General features: G+C 36.5%; 1 protein-coding gene across 3 annotated transcripts; it reads left to right on the top strand.

Annotated features, from left to right (window-relative positions):
* The first annotated feature begins 1,229 nt into the window (after nucleotides 1–1,229).
* On the top strand, nucleotides 1,230–23,513 carry LOC128230388 (bleomycin hydrolase-like). 3 transcript variants are annotated; one of them, XM_052942607.1, is made up of 12 exons: nucleotides 1,269–1,365; nucleotides 5,369–5,389; nucleotides 7,630–7,784; nucleotides 8,164–8,316; nucleotides 9,114–9,344; nucleotides 9,791–9,883; nucleotides 10,046–10,237; nucleotides 13,811–13,972; nucleotides 16,664–16,731; nucleotides 17,161–17,278; nucleotides 17,840–17,903; nucleotides 22,696–23,513. In XM_052942607.1, the coding sequence occupies exons 4-12, from the start codon at nucleotides 8,185–8,187 to the stop codon at nucleotides 22,848–22,850; spliced, it is 1,215 nt and encodes a 404-aa protein (XP_052798567.1). In that variant the 5' UTR covers nucleotides 1,269–1,365; nucleotides 5,369–5,389; nucleotides 7,630–7,784; nucleotides 8,164–8,184; the 3' UTR covers nucleotides 22,851–23,513. The 3 variants fall into 3 exon arrangements, with proteins under 3 accessions (XP_052798566.1, XP_052798567.1, XP_052798568.1); XM_052942608.1 differs by having other exon boundaries at nucleotides 1,283–1,365; nucleotides 5,372–5,389; XM_052942606.1 differs by lacking the exon at nucleotides 5,369–5,389 and having other exon boundaries at nucleotides 1,230–1,365.
* Nucleotides 23,514–23,670: the final 157 nt, after the last annotated feature.

The following is a 23,670-nucleotide window of genomic DNA, read 5'->3' as shown; positions in this document are numbered from 1 at the left end:
AATTATTAACAGAAAAGCTAATATAGCAAAACATCAGAAGGCTGCTTTAACCTTGACCTTAAATATAGGAGCACGGGTCTTGAGCGCGACATGTCCTCATACTTTGGTGGTCACTTCAGACAAATTATCTTAGAATCCGACTATAAAGGAGAGTTGAAACGGAAACGAACTATGATGAATATGACCTATATAGCAAACCATACTAAGTTCAGAAGATTGCTGTGACATTGACCTAAAGGTAGGAACAAGTGTCTTGTGTAGGACACATCTTAATCAGCTATGGTGGTTACATATGCCAAATAAATTCGAAATCCGACAATGAATGAAAAAGATAGGTACAAGGGTGTTGTGTGTTACACAATATCGTGCTATCATGTAACTTTTGCCAAGTAACTTTAACTCCGACCACGAATGAGAAAGATATGAATCGGACAAAAACGGGACGGGCCAAAGCTTCGTTCAGAAGGTGGCTGAGACATAGAGTTAGACATTGAAGGCAAATTTAAGTAAGTTGTCTTTCCATAATTATGTGAAAAGATAAGAACCATATAGAAATTTACCAATCTAATTCTGGAAAAAGTGTTCTCCATGCAGAATTACTGACTATTTATGAATTAACATGAATTTTCAGAATCTTGCAATTTGTGTATTCATGGTATTGGCAATTTAACTATATTAACATCTTTTTATGATTTACACTTTAAAGAATTTAATGTAATTTCTGGTCTCACTATACAGTATGCCCGCTCATCGAAATAGCTCGTAAGGTAAAGCTAGGAGAAAAAGGGCGCCCGGTATGGGACACGAACCTTTTTTTACTACTCATTTGACTGTACGGTACGGAAATGTGACGGGAATTAGTCACAGTCAAGGCTACACTAAACTGATACGTTACAACATTTACTAGACTGGTACCCTTATTCTCTTTTCTGCAAAAAGAGACCAGTGCGTTCAGTCAGGCGAGTGTTTACAAAACGCTCGCAGACGTTGTTTTTTGTATCCCTGTTGCAACGCAGCGCATAGACGTTAAGCGGGAAACCAAACAGCAAACGTTCGCCGCAAACATCTTTACTGAACGCGCTGCTGTCGTTAGATTTTAATCAAAAAGTAACGAAGGGTACTAGTCTAACATTTACGAGCACATTCGGAACTCCTCGGCCATTTATATCTAAAACAACCTATGGCCGAGGAGCTCCGAATGTTACGAGCATTCGGAATTCTTCGGCATTTTTTTTTTAAAAATGGCCGAGGAGTTCCGAATGCATTTACGAACACTAACAGACGGCAGGGGACACGTAGAGAAGAGAAATATTGTCGCTTGAAAATCAGGAAGGAAATTTACTTGTAAAATGACATCTAAAACAGGTATGTATAATTTTAATAAACAAATCAATTAATTATTTTAACTGCTGGGGCAAAAGGACACGGAAAGGTTTACCAACAGTAAGGGTAATTCGGATAATAAGACAGTCGGATAAACATTTTTGAACTGAATATGATATTACGTTAGCGCGTAACATTTTGAAAAAAGTTATCTGGGTTTGAAGATATAGAATTCGTTTAACCATAATATCACGTGAATGTTGGTATAAAGCATAAATTAGCAAAAATGATGTGCCTTATGTACAAGTCAATTGTAACCACGGCTATATCCTTATTATGCGTTTCCCATTTGTGCTAAAAAAGAATGTTTAAAACTTTGAATATGAATTCAAAGTAAGGCAATTAATGAATTATTTATGTTTTCTCAAACAAAGAATAAATAATGACATATATTTTTAGCTCGACTATGCGAAATGACATATATTTTTAGCTCGACTATGCGAAGAATATGGAGAGCTTTACTACTCACCCAAGCTTTGACCAAGAAGTGTCGCCAACGCTCATGCCAAATTGAATTTGGCATGAGCGTTGGCGACACACCTTGGTTAAGGTTTTGCATGCAAGCACACATAGTTAATATCTCAGCAACTACTTGAGGTATTGCATTGAGACTTGATACAATGGTACTCAACCATCCAACCTACTTAATTTACCAAGTAAGATAACTCTATCTTTCATATTATAAAATTTTTGCCCCTTTATTATGAGACTTAGAAATTCTGGTTAAGGTTTTTCGTGCAAGCACACATAAATTAATATCTCAGCAACTACTTCAGGTATTGCATTGAGACTTGATACAATGGTACTCAACCATCCAACCTACTTAATTAACCAAGTTAGATAACTCTTAGTTGCATTTAATGCAAATAATAGGCTGTTATTATTTGACTTAGAAATTCTGGTTAAGGTTTTGCGTGTAAGCACACATAATAATATAATTTTTGCCCCTTTATTATGAGACTTAGAAATTCTGGTTAAGGTCTTGCATGTTGGGCACCTGTTGTCTGCTATGGAAGAGAAGTTGCACGTTTCACCATGTGAAGAAAATTGCGTTTTTTGTGTTATTTACAGTTCTCAATAGCTGAAATAATCGTGCTCAGAAGGTCTATGGTGTACAGAGGTCTGTCTTAAATACGGCAAGATTTGGTAGACTAACCGGAGAGGTTGTAGAAAGCAGTTTTAATTTACTACCACCACTTCCGCGAGGAGGTGCTAGCCTGCGCACCGGATAATATTGTATGTCACCAGTTTTCGTGACTAGTAAACATTTGACATTTAACCATGGCCGAGGGTAGTGGTGATGATATTAGGGCTGCCAAAGACTATATTGATGCAGTGTTCACGCCGGCCAGTATAGTTAGATGTGAGACTCCAAAATCAGGTTCAAAAATGCAAACGTGCACACTGGCACAAAACACAGAGTGATTTGCTCTCTGATTTAGAAGATGATCAAAAAGAGTTCTGAAAAAAAATTGGTAAAATTGGCATTGTTTCAGATCGTAATTAATCAATACCAATGCACGCTGTACTTGAGGATGGGAGTGTATCTGATGATGTTAAAACTGTACTTATAAAATGGCAAAAAGATTTCAGTAAGTTACTAAACGTTGAACATGATGTACACATGAATGAAACAAATATTGAAAATGTACCAAATTTTGACCTTGATGTTGGTATAAGTATTAATGAAATTGTCAAAGCTGTTGGGAATGCTAAGCGATGTAAAGCAGCAGGTGTTGACTGTATACCATCCGAAACTCTGAAAAATGAAACTGCTTTATTATAGTTCTACATAGTCTTTTAATGTATGTTTTCAAACTGGAATAATACCAAAGCTTTGGTCCAGAAGTATTATAAACACAATTCCTAAATCTAGTCGTAAAAATCCAAATGACCCCCTCTCCTATAGAGGCATTACACTAGCTCCTAGTATGTACAAAATGTATACCAGAATATTGAATGAACGTATTGTAAAATGGGCTGATGATAATGATCAAATTACTGATGAGCAAAATCTTGTTGACACACGAAAGAAAAATAAGCAATCTATTTTTTGTGCATTTATTGATTTTAGTAAAGCGTTCGACTCGGTTAAAAGAAATTTGCTTTGGAAAATATTGGCATGACAACTAAAATGCTCTCAGCAGTGAAATCCCTGTATCACAATATTTCATCCTGTGTCCGAATCAATGGCCACTATACAGAATGGTTTAGCATAAATACTGGCCTGCGACAGGGCTGTTCTTTGTCAACAGTACTTTTCAGTTTATACTTAAATGACTTGACATTAATGCTTAAAAGTTTGGGAAAAGGTACATGTATAGAAATAGGCAATGAAAAATTGTGTATACTACTATATGCAAATGACATTGTTCTAATAGCAGAGAATGCAAATTATCTGCAATCCATGTTATCAACTTTAAATTCTTGGTGCAATTCAAACGATATGAATGTTAACACTATGAAGAGCAATGTTGTACATTTTAGACCAAATTCAGTGAAACGTTCTGACGTGGGTCCATCCACTTTAAAATATTCAGACAGATATGTATAATTATCTTGGTGTAACACTCACAGAACATATAGACTTTAATATAACCGCTAAAATTGTTGCCCAAAGTGCTGGTCGTGCCTTGGGACTTCTCATCGCTAAGTTTAAAAACAATGGTGGTTTTCCATTTGACATGTATTCAAAGCTTTGTTACTCCTGTGTAGTGCCTATAATAACATATGGGGCTGCTGTTTGGGGAACACGGTTTTTTTCATGTATAAATGCAATACATCGCAGAGCAATGAGGTTTTTCCTAAGCACAGGCAAATATACCCCTAATGCTGCAGTTTATGGAGATATGGGTTGGAAACCAATCATTGTTGATCAATGGAAATTAGTCTGTTATCATTGGAATAGATGTCTTAAATATGATGTATCAAGAATTAACAAGAAAGTATTTGATTGGGCTGCAGTAAAAGGGAATAATAGATGTAGAAATTGGGCATTTGCTGTAAAGAATAAATTGTTGTCTCTGAATCTGAATTCATATCTCCAGCTACCATTTTCATATAGTAAACTTGTTTCAGATCTGACAGATGCAATGTTAAAAAAACATGTTGAGTTATGGAAGAATGATGTGAATATAAATTTTAGAAAACTTAGAACATATAAATTGTATAAGCACTCATATGAAACTGAACTGTATTGTAAATTGAGTTTTTCTTTTCCACACAGATCTGCTCTAGCTAAGTTTAGATGCGGGGTTGCACCCCTGAGTATTGAAACAGGTTGTTATCAGAATATTCCAGAAATGGAAATGGTATGCCCCTTCTGTACTGATGTTATTGAGTCTGAAAAACATGTTATTCTACATTGTCCAACATACAATGAGCATAGAAAGTTACTCATTGAGAAATGTAAAACGTTAGTTTCAAACTATGGTAGTTTAAATGATGATGATAAGTTCATACCGTTAGTTTCAAACTATGGTAGTTTAAATGATGATGATAAGTTCATACTTATATTCACCCATCCAGATTTAACTAGAACATTAGCCAAAAAAACCTGTCATGAGATTTTAACCGTTAGAAACAATATATTGTAGCTAGTCAGTTCTGTATATATATGTATACAGTTATCATGATAGTTATATTCATGATGCCTGAGTACTAATAATATCAGATGTTTTAAAAATGAAACATGTCTTTGCATTTTATTATGTTCAACCTTTTTATATAATGGTAGGATGAGGCAGTTAATCTGTTCGCTCCTAACCTAGTTAGAGGTGATACACATAAGGTTTATTAAAATATTTCTTACCAGAGCTTATTTAAAGCACCAAAGATACAGCTGTTACATTTTATGTTCTTCTCTCTTTTAAGACTTCTTTTAGACACCTAGTGGTCACGATTAAATGACTCAACCTACCTTTTAGTGTATTATTGTGTCCTAGTATACAATGATATATAATGTATTCATATGTGTTATTTGAAGCAGTTTGCACACTGTGAAATGGTATGTAAAAGTTTTATAGTCTCTTGTAATTCTATAATAGATAATATAATGGCTGCATATATATCCTGTTCTGTACATACTATGTTTTAACTGATTTGAATATATGTGGATGAGACTTTAATAAATAAATAAATATAAAATACAGGATAATATCTCAGCAACTACTTGATGTATTGCATTGAGACTTTATACAATGGTATTTAACCACCTAACGTAATTGAATAGCCAAGTTAGATAACTGATTTTTGCAAATAATAGCCCTTTATTATTTCATTTAAAAATTCTGGTTAAAATTTTCCATGTAACCACATTAATGTTAAAATCTCAGCACATCATGTATTGCATTGAAATCTAATCTAACAGTGATCCATGCATGTTTCGCCAAAACTTTTCAATCCTTACACTGAAAAGCGGTGGAATAGTTGAGCATGCTAGCTGTCTCTTTGACAGCTCTTGTTTGCTTCTAATATAATTGTATATATCATATAAAGGGTCCAGCTTAAAGCCAGATTGCAAGAAATTCACTATGTGTTAAAAAATTGTGTATGAAATTAGAACTTAATTACCACTAAGAATGCATGCGCTGAGTTAAAAGAAGCAAATTGTCAACATTTTAATATTGAGAACACTGTACATTATTACTAGAACTACTTATAGAATTACTATTAAGGATATGACAAGAGCTCTTCCAAGAACTTTTAAAATCACCATTACATGAGCTACTCAGGGTTCACAATAAGTTTTCGTTGAACCGTCTCAAGTAGTGAAATAACGGACGATCTCCTACTTATTCTACACAATATTTTGAAAATTTGAATCAGACCAATTGCTATTTAAACTGTCCATTTTGTCCAGCAGCCGATTCCTATTGAGAACACTGAACTTACACCAATATATTATACTTAACTTTAATGACAGGCCCCTTAACTCTTGAGCAATATCCGATTAATTGTTAAAATTTGACCAATTTGACCAATTACACGACTTGAAAAAAACTAGTTTTGCAAGTACTTTATCCAAAATTGACAAAAATGCCTGAATTTTTTTCCGTAATCTGTAAATTTAACGTCGCAAAATGTCCCAATTTGTCTTGGGTCTTTTTCCCCAAATTGGACAGAAAAGGTCCTGATATCTCATTATCTGATTACAATTAAAAGGACACATGCTACTTCCAACTAAATATTATTTCGAAATTTTGCGGGCCATTTTTAAACGCTTTGCCTGCCAGATTCTTTAAATCAATGTATGTCTATAATGACAATGTCTGTATAGAGTATAAGTATCTTTCATGTGTTTCCGGTACGGATAGAAAAATCCGACCTGAGGGCACGCGCGTAAGCCGGTAACGAGGCTTGCCAAGTTACCGGTCACACAGCCTGCCCGAGGGTCAGATTTTTCTATCCGTACCGGAAACACATGATTGATATTTTTTCTTGCATACCTAAAATTATGAATTTGTGGAAAAATTGAGGTAGAAAACGCACTTTTGTACATTTCACCAAAAAGCGCGTGCGACGTTGTGTACTGACGTCATAAAGCGCAGTAATTTTAAAACACTATCGACGTCAAATAGTTCCTTTAAAAATCGCGCTTTTAACAATTATTTATTTTCAATTTTAATTAAAAGTATTGTATACTTATATTTTTGATTCCGCTTTATTGAAATTGCATAATAAACTTCTCATAAACCATACAATAAAAGAAATAATTAGTGGCGCGTTGTTGCGCGTGACTCATCTTACATGGTGGGTGTAAGATGAGTTTTTCCTGCACCGGTCACATGACCGGAAACACATGTCCGGTATGCAAGAGACCCTTTTTCTATGAAATGTAGAACAATCAGATAGCACAACCTTTTCTCAAAAATTCTTTAGAACAGGTTTTTGAAAAATATGTAAATACAAGGAACAATTTCAGAAGAACTTCCTTTCTGATGTTAAATATTGTCATAATACTTCATTTTAATACATTTCACAGTGCTTTTAAAGTATCTCTTAGAAGTTTTTAAAAGTTCTAATAGAAGCTCTTAATAGTTTTTAAAAGTTCTTAGAAGCTCTTAATAGTTTTCAAAAGTTCTTAGAAGATGTTAGTAGTTCTAAGTAGCTATAAGTGGCTTTTAGCAAGAATTGGTATCAACATCTTTCTGTAGCATGTACTTATATTTTATTTGGTCCCAACCTAGTTCAATGTGGTAATATTTATAGTTTGCAATATTCCGCTATTTTATACATTTATTCAAGGTGTGTCTCAAGAGCTGTTGGACAGATTCCAGTCCCAGTTTGAGAAAAGCGAGAAGAACATATTGGCCCAAAATGTTTGCACAGCCCATCCCCTGTGGGACGTGCTGGCCTCCCGCGCCTGCAAGCAAGCGACACAGCACTGTTTCAACCACAAGGTTAGACTTCATTTACAATTTGTTGGTTTCCAACTTTTCACTTAAGTATTAATAGTAACTACATAATTTATCATATTCCTCTCATTTCTTTAATAGTTCATCATGCTTACACATTGATGCATTGGAGATTTGAACTTCTGTCTCTGAAATATTTGAAAATGTAGCACTTTCAACCGGTGGTCAAAATAAGGGCAAGCCAGTGAGCCGCACACTTCTGAAGTGTTTGTCGTACATTTTAATACTAAGTCTAATCTAGATGACTTTTTAAATGATACCTTCTTGTGATACAAACATTCTTTATTTTATATAATAATTTTTATGTGATTAATGACTTGAGTTGTTTTTTAAAAATTGATAATGATATTATAAACAATTTTAGGTTGAGAAGGAGGGTACACCAATGACCGACCAGCAACATTCAGGTCGGTGCTGGATATTTGCCTGTCTTAACATTATGCGTATTCCATTCATGAAGAAATACAAACTAGACAGTTTTGAGTTCAGCCAGACCTACGTTTACTTCTGGGATAAGGTTAACAGATATTCAGATCATTTAAAAAAACTAGTATGTTGTCTACAGCTGGTCCTGACTTACCAACGTTTTTTGTGATAATAGATCTTGTATACTTTTGTGTATTTTACCTTCATACTATTTAATGCTGTCTTTTCAATTTCTGTTTATTATACCTCTGCTTCACAAAGTGGAGACTATGTACATGTGCGTCACCACAATCTTTCATTCATCCCATTTTTGTTCGGTCCATATATTTCTCATTCTTGGTCGGAATTTAAAATTATTTGGCCGAAGTGACCACCATTGCATGTGGATGTGTCCCTGCAAACTTCTGAACTTTGTGTCTGCTTGCAGCTATATAGGCCTTACTGATGACAGTTTGTGTCACATAACAGTAACAATATTTTCCAATCTTCCTCATGTCTCTACATTATTGACAATTCTGTGGCATGTTAACCTTCAGTGGAACATGCTCCTCTTGATTTCTTAAATTGTAGAGTCTATCCCAGCAGTATTTCCGGTACATGGGCTAAGGCAGGGAATTAATCACATTCTTTGATAGCTCTTGTTTATAAATGAAATTCAATATGTAATTGAAATAACTGTGCTAACAAGTAACAAGTTCTGTCACTGTCATATTTTCAAAGTGTCTTAACCTGAAACAGAGCTGAAAATCAAAATAGTACATTTTGTAGTGTATCAAACTTGTAAAGGTGGTACAATAATGAATAAAGTATTATTAGTTTATATACATGTATTGTATAGTGAATACTGCTATACATGAATAAAAAGTCAAACACAATCATCTACTGTAGGTTGAGAGGGCCCACTACCTTCTGAATGTGTTTGTGGCGTGTGCGAGGAAAGGTGAGGCATATGATGGGAGACTGGTTACCCATCTCCTCAAAAACCCGTCAGAGGATGGGGGGCAGTGGGACATGCTCACCGGTTTAATTGAGAAGTACGGGATCGTCCCAAAAGTTTGCTTCCCTGAGGCATGGAGTGCAGAAAATAGTAACCGTATTTGCAGGGTGCTCAATAACAGGGTTTGGGTTTTGCTTCATAAATTTAACTATTATTTAATCATTTTTTGTTAAAACAACATCCACCATACATACAATGTACCATCACATATGCCAAACATTGGCTTTTCAATGGTTTTGGTTTTGGTTTTATTTTGATCTATTCAAATCGTTTTGCTTTTGTGTAATTTATGCAATATATATATATATATAAGATCTACAATTAAAGAGAATACATACATATGTATAGATGAAGGGGCTTTTGTTGAAGATAGTCAAATTAACGCTTTTAAAAAATGTATTTGCCTCATCAGCCTATCATACCCATAGTTAAACTATGAGCAGTGTATACGTATGTCTGCTTAATAATACATATATCTATGAATAAAATAATACTTAAATAATAATAATAAATCTAAATAATAAAGTTTCATTTTCCAAAATGACATGAAGTTTGTGTATTTGTTCAGTTGCGTGAGGGGTGTTGGGTGCTGCACAAGATGGTGGCTGACAGTAAATCACAGGCAGACATCGACGCAGAAATCACAAAGAGAATGGAAGAGGTAGAACATTTAAACAGTGGTTATCAAATATAATGTTTGTAAATATTTAGCTTGTCTGTTTTTGAGTAAAAGGTTCAGGTATTATAAAGTTTAAGTATTGACAGTGCAGCTGTTGGCATCTTGTAAAACTTCAATGTTTACTGAAACTCTTTGATACAACAGATATACCGGATCATGTGTATAGTGTTGGGCACGCCTCCTAGGGAGATAACATTCCAATACTCTCCACGTAAGGAAAAGGAGGAGGAGGGTAATGAGGCTGGGAAATCCTCTTGCAGTGAAATTGGCCCTATCTCTCCAAGGGATTTCTACCACAAACTCATCAAACCCGACTGCTTCAATCTCGAGGATATGGTAATTCTAAATTGGATTTCTATACCTCTTATGGTATTTTTTCTTTGTGTTTTCATGGTCTTTCAGTTTTGAGTAATGAAAATGATACCTTTTGCATATTAAAACCTACCGTAATTAATAATGTAAATAATGATATGTAAATGAAGGACTTCCGTCGGCTCCCATCCTTAACTTCAGAGTTAGTGTACATGGTCCAGTGAACTGTGGTTTCAAAATCTAGATATTGTTAACTGTCAGGGTATTTTTGCTAAGTGCTATGTGCAATTATATCGAAACATTGGTATATTTCATTAGCGTTCATGCTGTTTTCAATTTTTAGCACTATGCATATTGGCATTAAAATGTGAAATTTGGAACCACAACACTTTTTTATTGACTTATTATTTGGTTTATAGATCCAGCATATTGACTTACTGAATCATGGTTTTTTAAATTCATTTTGTAATGTGTCTTCATTTGTTTTATGATTTGTGTCTAAAAGTACTGTAAAACTTCTGGTTGTCAACAATGTCAAAACATCATCAGTCCCTTTTGATTAGGGATGCAAACGAATATTCGATCAAACGTTTGGTATTCGAATGTCAAAATCGGTATTCGAATATTCGAATAAAAAAGTTCAATAAAGAGAATAAAAAAACCTTTTGCCTACACCACTGTTGTGGTTTATAAAATTTATTTGTCTTGTTTTTACAACGATTGGCCCCTAATGCCAGAGGTGTGAAAGTGACGATACACTAAACATGCGTCATATGTCATTTAGGGACTTATCCTCGGGTACTATAAAAAGTCCCCCTACATTTACAATATCTGGCTAGGAATCGGCTTTAACACCAATGTGTTGTCTTGGCTGCAAATTAAGCTGTGTAACATACCTCAAATTCACATATTATTTTGATTTATTATGCCCCCCTTCGAAGAAGAGGGGTATATTGCTTTGCACAGGCATGTCGGTATGTCGGTCGGTCCGTCGGTCCGTCGGTAGACCAAAGCTTGTCCGAGTGATAACTCAACAATTCCTGGACGTATGGTCATCAAACTTCACATGAAGGTTGGGCCTGACCAGAAGATGACCCCTATTGATTTTGGGGGTCATCAGGTCAAAGGTCAAGGTCACAGTGACCTTTAATGTTAAAATAATTTTAGAGCTTGTCCGAGTGATAACTCGACAATGCCTGCACCCATGGCCCTCAAACTTGACATGGAAATTGGGCCTGAGCAGTAGATGACCCCTATTGTTTTTGGGGGTCATCAGGCTGAAGGTCAAGGTCACAGTGACCTTGAATGCTAAAAGGTTGTCCGAGTGATAACGTGACAATGCCTGCACCCATGGCCCTCAAACTTGACTTGGAGGTTGGGCCTGACAAGTAGCTGACCCCTATTGTTTTTGGGGCTCATCGGGTCAAAGGTCAAGTTCACAGTGACCTTGAATGGTAAAAGGTTGTCTGAGTGATAACTCAACAATGCCTGCACCCATGGCCCGCATCATTGAATTGGAGGTTGGGCCTGACCAGTAGATGACCCCTATTCAGGGATGTGATTTGTCCGCGGATTCGCGGAATTCCGCGGATCTAATAGCCCCAGGGACCCCCCCCCCCCCAAAAAAAAATAAATAAATAAAAAAAAATAATAATAAATAAATAAATAAAAAAATTGATTTTAGCTGATAAAAAAGGTTACTAGTGTGCTTTTGTTAGAGTTAATATCCCAGTTTGCTTCAAATTTAAAGTCAGAAAAACCCTTAAAAGAGCTTCTAAAAAGCCAGTTTTTTTTCTACGGCAGTGTGCTTTTGACCCCAAAAGTACCCCAAGAACCCATGGCCCAAATGGTTTCAGCCCTCCAGCTGCCAGGTCAATCACAGCCCTGCCTATTGTTTTTGGGGGTCATCGGGCCAAAGGTCAAGGTCACAGTGACCTTGTATGGTAAAAGGTTGTCCGAGTGATAACTCAACAATGCCTGCACCCATGGCCCGCATAATTGAATTGGAGGTTGGGCCTGACCAGTAGCTGACCCCTATTGTTTTGGGGGGTCATCGGGCCAAAGGTCAAGGTCACAGTGACCTTGAATGGTAAAAGGTTGTCCGAGTGATAACTCGACAATGCCTGCACCCATGGCCCTCATAATTGAATTGGAGGTTGGGCCTGACCAGTAGAAGACCCTTATTGTTTTTGGGGGTCATCGGGCCAAAGGTCAAGGTCACAGTCACCTTGAATGGTTAGAGGTTTTCCGTGTGATAACTTGACAATGCCTGCACCCATGGCCCCCAAACTTGACTTGGAGATTGGGCCTGACAAGTACATGACCCCTATTGTTTTTTGGGGTCATCTGGCCAAGGTCAAGGTCACAGTCACTTTGAATGATTAGAGGTTTTCCGTGTGATAACTTGACAATGCCTGCACCCATGGCCCTCAAACTTGACTTGGAGATTGGGCCTGTCCAGTACATGACCCCTATTGTTTTTGGGGGTCATCTGGCCAAAGGTCAAGGTCACAGTCACCTTGAATGGTTAGAGGTTTTCCGTGTGATAACTTGACAATGCCTGCACCCATGGCCCTCAAACTTGACTTGGAGATTGGGCCTGTCCAGTACATGACCCCTTATGTTTTGGGGGGTCATCAGGCCAAAGGTCAAGGTCACAGTGAACTTAAATGGTAAAAGGTTGTCCAAGTGATTACTTGACAATGCCTGCACCCATGGCCCTCAAACTTGACTTGGAGGTTGGGCCTGACCAGTAAATGACCCCTATTGTTTTTTGGGGTCATTGGACCAAAGGCCAAGGTCACATGTACCTTGAATGGTAAAAGGTTGTCCGAGTGATAACTCGACAATGCCTGCACCCATGGGCCTCAAACTTGACTTGGAGAATTGGCCTGACCAGGAGATAACCCCTATGGTTTTTGGGGGTCATCTGGCCAAAGGTCAAGGTCACAGTGACCTGGAATGGTAAAAGGTTGTCAGAGTGATAACTCAACAATGCCTGCACCCATGTCCCTCAAACTTGACTTGGAGGTTGGGCCTGGCCAGAAGATGGTCCCTATTGATTTTAGTGGTCATTGGGCCAAAGGTCAAGGTCCCAGTGACCTGGAATAGTAAAAGGTTATCCGAGTGATAACTCGACAATGCCTGCACCCATGGCCCTCAAACTTGACTTGGAGGTTGGGCCTGGCCAGAAGATGGGCCCTATTGATTTTACGGTCATTGGGCCAAACGTCAAGGTCACAGTGACCTTGAATGATAAAATGTTGTCTGAGTGATAACTTGACAATGCCTGCACCCATGGCCCTCAAACTTGACTTGGATGTTGGGCCACATACTGGCTACAACAAATTACGGGATAAAAATACCCCGGCTATTACTTTAGCGAATACTAATGGTATTTTACTACATCTTATAAAATATGTATTTCAGTTATCGAATATTCTATCGAAAGAATTACCGAATATTGAGTTTGCGATTCGTTTGTATCCCTACGTTAATACACAAGGATAATTCTATTTCAATCAGCCAGATGCTCCCACCTTGTCAGGATAAATCTATTCATCTAAATATTTATATTTATTGTAACTTCTCTCCCAGGTGTGTTTGGTGAATGACCCACGTCCCAGTAGCCCTTACAACCGCCTGTATACAGTGGAGTACCTAGGTAACATGACTGGAGGCCCGCGTGTTCTCTATATCAACCAGCCGGTAGATGTCCTCAAGAAACTCACCATCAAATCTATCGTGGATTGCAATGAGGTGGGATTTTGTTTGGTTATCATGTGAATAAGCAGAGAGCCTATCCCATTAACATCTTAAATTTCAAGTTAGTTATAAAATATTGGGTGCGTTCAATGGACAATTAAAATAATTGATATGACATATAAATTTGGATGATAGATGTCTTCAAAAAATACAATATTTGCGACAATTCAGAATAATAGTTTAATAGATAATTATACAGGATTAAATGTGATGTGATTTAGAAGTGCATAGTCAAAATTTATTTAAATAAAAAAAATGCAACAACCTTAAAACCTTAAAACAGTGAGGTTTTTTCACAACTATTTTGCATTTACTTCAACTTAAACAACAACGCATACGCTATTTGATGAAGAGTATAAAAATAGTAGGGATGCAAACGAATATTCGATCGAACGTTTAGTATTCGAATGTTAAAATCGGTATTCGAATATTCGATTATTTTTTTCAAAAAATAATGATATAAACCTTGAGTCTTTAGGGCAGTTGTTGTGTTTAAAATGATATTGTCTTGTTTTTACAACAATACGCATCTTGTGCCTGAGGCGTTAACAAGATGACAATCGTGTGTGCGTCATGTGTCAATTAGGGATCGATCGTAGGGTACTATAAACAGTGTCCATAATTATAAAATAACTGGCTATTAGGAAGTGACATCAAACAAGTTTAATTGATTTTCAGTTCTTTTAAATGACCATGCCAATTAAGAATTTAAGGAAGCGGCCTTCACACCCTCTTGTCAGTTTGCCTGCCAATTAAGCTGAGCAATATTGCTCAAATCGGTGATTGATATTATACGCTGAAAGTAGATACCACTTCATTCCTTCAGAATATATGTTCGCAAAACATAATAAGTTAAACTTATTATTATTATTATATATTAGATTTGTATTTCTTAACAACGTAAAAGATGCCAGCCACATCTGAAGTATGGACTTTTTTCACCCGCTCTGTTGACAAGAAATCTGTCACGTGCAAACTATGCAGTGTGAGGTTGTCGTACATGGGCACGACGACTAATCTCTGGAATCATGTGAAGGCTAAGCATCCGAGTTCTCAAAGTGAAAGCAGTAAACAGCAATCAATGAAAAAGTTTACCGTTTCTGGTCTTAAACATGATTTGTGTTCTGGGTGCTTTGGGCAAACACTGCAGCTGGCCATCAAGCCGGCATTTGCTCTCCCGGATGTCAACAGGGTCGTCTCCAGATGTCGTAAGCTGGTCGGGCACATCAAACACTCGATTACATTGACGGCCGAAATGCGCAAGCGCCAAGCTACTCTAAAGGTGCCCAAACACGAGCTGGTGCAGGATGTTACAACCCGATGGAACATCACGCATGCTATACTGGCCCGGCTGAACGAGCAACGCCGCGTCCTGTCCGACCTCATGCTGGACACTCGGGTTACCCGGAAGGCCGACCAGCACCTGTCGTTGAAGGACGGCGAGTGGACCGTCGTCTCCGAGCTGAGCGACGTACTCAGTCATTTGACTGAGACGACTTCGTATATGTCAACGGAGAAGAACGTGTCATGCAGTGAAGTTTATCTCATCGTGACAAGTCTTTTGGACAACACATTCCGTGCATGCGAGGCTGACTCCCATGTCGTCAAGGAAGTGAAGGGTGTTATTGCTGCTGAGCTTCGTCGCCGCTTCCGACCTTCGAACGATGCCACCGCCACATCCATCCTAGTCCTTGCCGCTCTATTGGACCCCCGCTACAAAGACCTGGACTTCCTGTCTGTCTGAACAGCGGCGCTACACGGAAGACGCGCTCGAGAGTAGATTGGACGATGTTCCATTTCGGTTGCCAACCCCGACGAGAGTGCGTCAACACCCTCCAAACGACCCCGTCTTAGCTTCATGGTTCCAAAGACGACCAAGACGGCTAACGACGAGCTGCATCGGTACCGGCACGAACCTTCCGACGAGGAGGCCACTCCACTTGCATGATGGAAAAAGAACGAGGGACGCTTTCCTCGCGTTGCACATGTTGCTCGCCAACTGCTTGGGATACCTGCGACGTCTGTGCCATCAGAAAGAATTTTCTCCTGCGCCGGACTCATTGTTAACAAACTTAGAAACAGACTGTCATGTGATCTTGTTGATAAGATAATATTTCTGAATAAGAACAAGGCCATCATATGTGATGATTTTATTGATGAGTGATTTCATTGAATTGTATGTGCTTGTTATGTGCTTGTTATGTGCTAGATATGTATTTCATATGTCGATGTAATAATATTCGACACGCTGCTATGTATTGTATTGTATTACGAAAACACTGGAAACATTCGACAGATAAAGAAAAGGGTATCGTGGTTTATAACTAAAATTAATAGATAACTATAACTTTTTAAAGATTCAATTTTTATCGAATATTCGAATATTCGATCGAAAGAATTACCGAATATTCGAATATCGATTTTGCCATTCGTTTGCATCCCTAAAAAATAGCATTTAAAGATCCAGGTATATAAGAAAAAGTGTCATTCATGAGTATGTTGGCAGATCTAAAAATTCAACGCTCACACGCTGCGTAGCCAGTAACTAACGTAGATGAGTAGATGATGTAATGTAAGTTGAAAATTGAACAGGTTCCTCCCCCACAGATTTTTTCTTTTCTTTTCCTTCCTGGGATGTGTTGTATGTTTAAATGGAATAGATTATTTTGATTTTTCTTATTTCAGGCTGTATGGTTTGGAACTGATGTAGGCAAGTTCTTCAGATCCAAGGAAGGCTGTCTGGACTTGAACTCGTAAATATCAGAATGCTTTTTAAGCACTAATTGTTAAGTCAAAATCACCCATGTTCAACTGGTCAGCAACTTAGATATAAAATAATGCATGTTGTATATTTTAACCTCCCTCAAATTACCAGTAAGATTGATTGCAAACAGACTACAATATGCAAAAATAGAGCCTAAAGTATATGATGATGAAAATATGACTACTTAGTTTCTCCTGACTTAAATTAAAATGGTGGCCCGCTTTAGTATGACTTAGACGTTTTGTAACGGTCCATTGTCATTATGGCAGGTTTTGCGACTTTTCTAAAGAATATATATTTGATATGATGCCCAAAATAGACCATTCAACAATTAATTATAAAAATCCCATTCAACTTAACACAGTTCATATGTATTTTGTTGGGAATCTACCTACAGAGGAATGTTACATTTTTTCAGGCTTGACTTCAAGCTGACGTTGGGAGTGGACACTCTCCAGTTGAACAAGGCTGACCGCCTCATGTATGGCGAGTCCCTCATGACCCATGCCATGGTCTTCACTGGTGTTAATACTAAGGTTGGACTACTGAGAGCTTTCATTATAAGTTAAATTATGAAATGAAAAAGTGTTTTTCTACATATTTTTTAAAGGATTAAAGATTTTTGTTTTTTGGGAGGTATTGTCATAGACTTGGTGTGGTTGTGGCCTGCAAAGGGTTTTACTTTTGTCAAGTTATGCCCTTTGACCAACCGAAAAGTGGACAAGTATTGGCATCTGCTTGTGATGTTCTTGTATTGTTGTATTTAAGCTTATCTAAACCATTTTAAGTAAGGCACATATTTACTTACTCCATAAGTCTGAGACTTGAGAAAAGCGAGTTTTTGTAATGTAACAAAATATCTTTAATAGCATTATTTATTGACAAAAGACGTGTGAATTATTGTACAATATGTTATATAAACATATCTTACCATTATTGGCCATGAATTGGCAATATAACAATACGAATTAAGTTTTGCAGCACAGGTTCCAATCTCTGAGTAAATACGTTAATGACTGTGGGCCCGGAGCATGTATGCCTTTATTGTATAACTTAACTAGCATTATGGTTCACAAGATATCGTACATACATTACAGGCTAACGGTAGTGCAGATAAATGGCGGGTGGAGAACTCCTGGGGAGACAAGAATGGAGAAAAAGGTACATGGGGTGCATAGAACAACTCACAAAATGATGCATAGAACAACTGACCCATTTTCTATTTGCCAACCCACTACTATAAACTGTTTGCTCTTGGAAGTTTAATAGGTTTCTGTGTATATTTGTACAAGTACATTGTTTAAGCACAAGAGATGGTAGTTTGAGATGTATTCAAATAACAAACCTATGATTTGTCTCGAGTCATCTTTATTAACGTCTTAGTTTGAGACTAAGCACAAAAAAGGAATTCTTAAATGTTTCTTGATATCTTGAATATATTTTTAAAGAAAAAGACATGTGCCTGATTGTAGGACATGTTTTTAGCTCACCTGAGCACATATTGATCCATGTGAGCTATTGTGATAGGGTTTAATGTCCGTTCTTGTCCGCATGTATCTTAAAACAATTTTTCCTCCTAAACCACTGAGACAATTTCAACCAAACTTCACTGCAATGTTCCTTTTGTGGTCCTCTTCCAGATTCCTTCAATTAAAGTTGTTCCATGCAGAAATCTTTTTCTCAGAAACTGCTGACCATGTATCAGATTCTTTCACCCCATGTTGATTTGAAAAAAAAAGCATGACCGCGAAGGGGCGGCACTAATTTTCACTTTTTGTCTATATGGAAAACTTTAAAAATCTTCTCTTGAGAATTTACTGGCCAGATATTAAAATCATTACACAGAAATGTTCCTTAGGTTCTTCCTTCACCCCATGTTGATTCATAAAAAAACATGGCCGCAAGGGGGTGGGTTCACTTTTCACTATATGTCTATATGAAAAACTTTGAAAACCTTCTCTTCAGAAACTTTTGACCTGATTTCAAAATAATTTCACAGAAATGTTCCTACAGTGACCCTCTATCAAATTCCTTCGCCCCATGTTGATTCATTAAAAAAAACCTGGCCAACGGGCCGAGCTACTTTTCACTTTATGCCTATATGGAAGACATTGAAAATCTTCTCATCAGAAACTGTTTTCCTGCCCGATTACCAAATAATTTCACAGAAATGTACCGAAGGTGAGGTTCTATCAAATTCCTTCACACCATGTTGATAATATATAACATGGTTGCCAGGAGCGGGGCTACTTATATGTCTTTATGGAAAACTTCTCTTGAGAAACCATTGGCCCAATTTCAAAATTCATTCACCTTTTATTTTTTTATTCATTGTTTTATAATTATTTCATTGTTTTACAATCATTAAGGATATCAACTTCAAATTTCATGAACTTATTCACAATAACAATGTGCTGCAAAAGTAATGAACCTTCTAAACAAATTTTATGTTTTTTATGCCTGTTTAAAAACGGGACATACTACAGTTTCAGCTTTGGCATACAGGCGACAGTGTCCAGTATGTTGTCCGATCAATAATTTTAGAACTCTGTCCAATCAGGTTAGCCATATAAGGCCATCTTGGGCCTCATGTTTTAAGGTATACCTAGTCTAGCATTATTAGCTCGACTATTCGAAGAATAAGGAGAGCTATACTACACACCCTAGCGTCGGCGTCGGCATCACACCTTGGTTAAGGTTTTGCGTGCAAGCACACATAGGTTAATACCTCAGCAACTACTTGAGGTATTACATTGAGACTTTAAAGAATGTTACTCAACAATCCAACCTACTTAATTAACCAAGTAAGATAACTCTAGTTTGAATTTAATGCAAATAATAGGCCTTTATTATTTGACTTAGAAATTCTGGTTAAGGTTTTGCATGCAAGCACACATAGGTTAATATCTCAGCAACTACTTGAGGTATTGCATTTAGACTTGATACAATGGTACTCAACAATCCAACCTACTTAATTAACCAAGTAAGATAACTCTAGTTTGAATTTAATGCAAATAATAGGCCTTTATTATTTGACTTAGACATTCTGGTTAAGGTTTTGCATGCAAGCACACATAGGTTAATATCTCAGCAACTACTTGAGGTATTGCATTGAGACTTGATACAATGGTACTCAACAATCCAACCTACTTAATTAACCAAGTAAGATAACTCTAGTTTGCATTTAATGCAAATAATAGGCCTTTATTATTTGACTTAGAAATTCTGGTTAAGGTTTTGCGTGCAAGCACACATAGGTTAATATCTCAGCAACTACTTGAGGTATTGCAATGAGACTTTATACAATGGTACTCAACTATCCAACCTACTTAATTAACCAAATTAGATAACTCTAGTTTGCATTTAATGCAAATAATAGGCCTTTATTATTTGACTTAGAAATTCTGGTTAAGGTTTTGCGTGCAAGCACACATAGGTTAATATCTCAGCAACTACTTGAGGTATTGCATTGAGACTTTATACAATGGTACTCAACCATCCAACCTACCTAATATACCAAGTTAGATAACTCTAGTTTGCATTTAATGCAAAAAAATGCCCTTTATTATTCGACTTATAAATTCTGGTTAAGGTTTTGAATGTAACCACATTTAAGTCAATATCTCGGCAAATATATCATGTATTGCATTGAAACTTTAGATATGTATTCCCAACTATCTAACCTACTAAATTAATGAAGTAAGATAACACTTTTTTGAAAATAATGCAAATCATTGGCCTTTATTATTTGACTTAGAAATTCTGGTTAAGGTTTTGCATGTAAGCACAGGGATGTGATTGACATGGCAGCTGGAGGGCTGAAACTATTTCGGCCATGGGTTTAGGGGGCGCTCTTTGGGTCAAAAGCGCACTGCTGTAGAAGAAAAAATGGCTTTTTAGCTCTTTTGGGGGCTCTCCTGACTTTAAATTTGAAGCAAACTGGAAAATTAACTTAAACAACTAAAAGCAACCAAATAATTTTTTTCAGGTAAAAAAAAAATAAAAAAAAAATTGGGGGGGGGGGGGAGGGGGTCTCTGGGGCCATTAGATCCGCAGAATTCCAATCTACTTAAATAACAAAGTAAGATAACTCTAGTTTGGATTAAATTCAAATAATGGCCCCTTTTTTATTCGACATAGAAATTCTGGTTAAGGTTTTGCATGTAACCACTTTTAAGTCAATACCTCAGCGAATACATCATCTATTGCATTGATATTTACACACAGGCTCCAAACCATTTAACCTTCTTATTTAATCAAGTAAGATAACTCTATCTTTCATATAATATAATTTTGCCCCTTTATCATGCGACTTAGAAATTCTGGTTAAGGTCTTGCATGTTAGCACACATAAGATAATATCTCAGCAACTACTTGATGTATTGCATTGAGACTTTATACAATGGTATTCAACCACCCAACCTAATTGAATAACCAAGTTAGATAAACTGTATTTTACAAATACTGGCCCTTTATTATTAGACTAAAAAATTCTGGTTAAAATTTTGCATGTAACCACATTTATGTTAATATCTCAGCACATCATGACTGTATTGCATTGAAATCTAATCTAACAGTGATCCATGCATGTTTCGCCAAAACTTTTCAATCCTTAAAAGCAGCGGAATTGTCTAGCGCGCTGTCTCTGTGACAGCTCTTGTTATTCTTATAATCAAAGTTGAAATATGCAGTATTGAATCTTGAGTCTCAAACTTAAAATGTTTGTGAAAAAGAGTCCTGGATTTAGTCTATGGCATATTTCCATGTTTTAGCCGGTCAACTTGCATCAAATGGCTTTGCTTTCATTTTTTGTGATTTTGTGTGTAAATTCATGTGCAATTTTGATACTGTGCAGATGTCCACGTCATGTTCCTGGTGTATTTCCTATACAAATTGACATAGAAACACGGATGGTTAAATTTTGGGCACACCTAGTATAACCTTCGAAAATAAAATTGTCTACAAAACTTTACTATGCGATGTATTGTCTTTATGATGATCTTCAAAATAACGGGAGTCAAAATAAATTAATCTGGATAAATAATATTAAAACTATGTTAATAAAAACAGGAATGTATGGAATTTGGCTATCACATACATTTACTAACTGTAGATGGTTAACACTCTCAGTATCACAAAAGTTAAAAGATTTGTTTATTACTGACTGGTACAGTACATTAAACACATCCACAAGCTTCCGATTTTATAAAACAATTAAAAGAAAGTTTGAAATGGAAAAATATCTTTATAACACCTATGACATAAATACAAAAAGTTATGCAAAATTATGAATGAGAAATCACAAATTACCATGTGAAACTGGGCGATGGAGTAATGTCCCATACGAGAATAGAAAATACACGCGTTGCAATAGAACGATAGGTGACGAATACCACTATATAATAGAATGTCCTGATTTTAAATCTGAGAAAAACATGTATTTTATGTTACACCAAGTTATGTTGAATTCCTGAACCGATTTACAAGTACGAATGAAAATGATTTTAGGAAACCATTAAAATTGTTTACCACTTAGTGTTAACAACTGTTCATTATGTAAACGTATATAACTCGTTTATTTGGCTTATTAAATTGGAGAATTATCCCATGCTATATACCTTAAAGGTACATACTCTTCTGGAGAATTTTGATAATTGGCATACTGTTGATTTTTCTGTTTTAAAATGATTAAACTTGACATAGTTTTGATTCTGATTATTGATAATTGTAATTCTATTTGTAATTTGAAACTCATGTATCATTCCTTTCAGACAACATCAACCTCATTGTACACTTTGTTTTCATATATGTATTTACTATGTGCCTGCATAAAGCCTCGTTATACTTAGCACTTATGATATCCTCATGTTTGTAAACTCTGTTTTACATTGAGTGTATGAATAAACTTTGAAACTTTGTTCAAGCAGGCGGTACATACAAACTGACATTTCAGGTTACCTGATGATGACAGACGACTGGTTCACAGAGTTTGTGTACGAGGTGGTGGTGAACAAGAAGTTGATAGAGGACCAGTCAATACTGGACGTTCTAAACCAGGAGCCAACCGTCCTGCCGGCCTGGGACCCCATGGGTGCTCTCGCACATTGACCTTCATCTTGATTTAAATAATATTGAATGCTAGCAATATTTAGTAGAAATCCAACCTGCATCTTCAATTTTTTTCTGTATACATGTAGCTCATGTTGTTCTATAGAAATCTCCTTGTAGTGTAGATTGTGAAGACTTGTCTGAATGAATTGTGATAAATATTAATCAGAAGAGTACAATGATAGGAACTCTAATTGTGTTTATTTAAAATTAGATATTTAATTCTGTGGAAATGAAAATTACTAAGATGTTTTGGTGTCTATTGAGAGGGGTAGTTATACAGGTTTTGCCTCAATCATGAAGCATGATGGCAGCACATATCATTTCTGACTACAGGTTATTTATTTTTCAGTATATCATTTCTGACTACAGGTTATTTATTTTTAAATGTTAGAATACATGTACTGTATGTATTTTGTCCAGTGTTTTGATATTCATCTTAACATTCCATTGGAACTTATTAACTGTGTGGCTATAATCTATCAGTGCTTGTAATAAAGTAATATCTTGTCAGAGATTTCATGGTCAGTGACTGACCAGTCTGTACTTAAGTAAAGTAATATCCTGTCAGATATTTCATGGTCAGTGACTGACCAGTCTGTACTTAAGTAAAGTAACATCTTGTCAGAGATTTCATGGTCAGTAACTGACTGGTCTGTACTTGTAGTAAAGTAATATCTTGTCAGAGATTTCATGGTCAGTGACTGACCAGTCTGTATTTAAGTAAAGTAACATCTTGTCAGAGATTTCAATGTCAGTGACTGACCAGCCTGTACTTAAGAAAAGTAACATCTTGTCAGAGATTTCATGGTCAGTGACT

Source organism: Mya arenaria, chromosome 4, assembly GCF_026914265.1.
Source record: "Mya arenaria isolate MELC-2E11 chromosome 4, ASM2691426v1".
NCBI classification, from domain to species: Eukaryota; Metazoa; Mollusca; class Bivalvia; order Myida; family Myidae; genus Mya; species Mya arenaria.
This window is presented reverse-complemented; position numbering and strand designations above follow the sequence as displayed.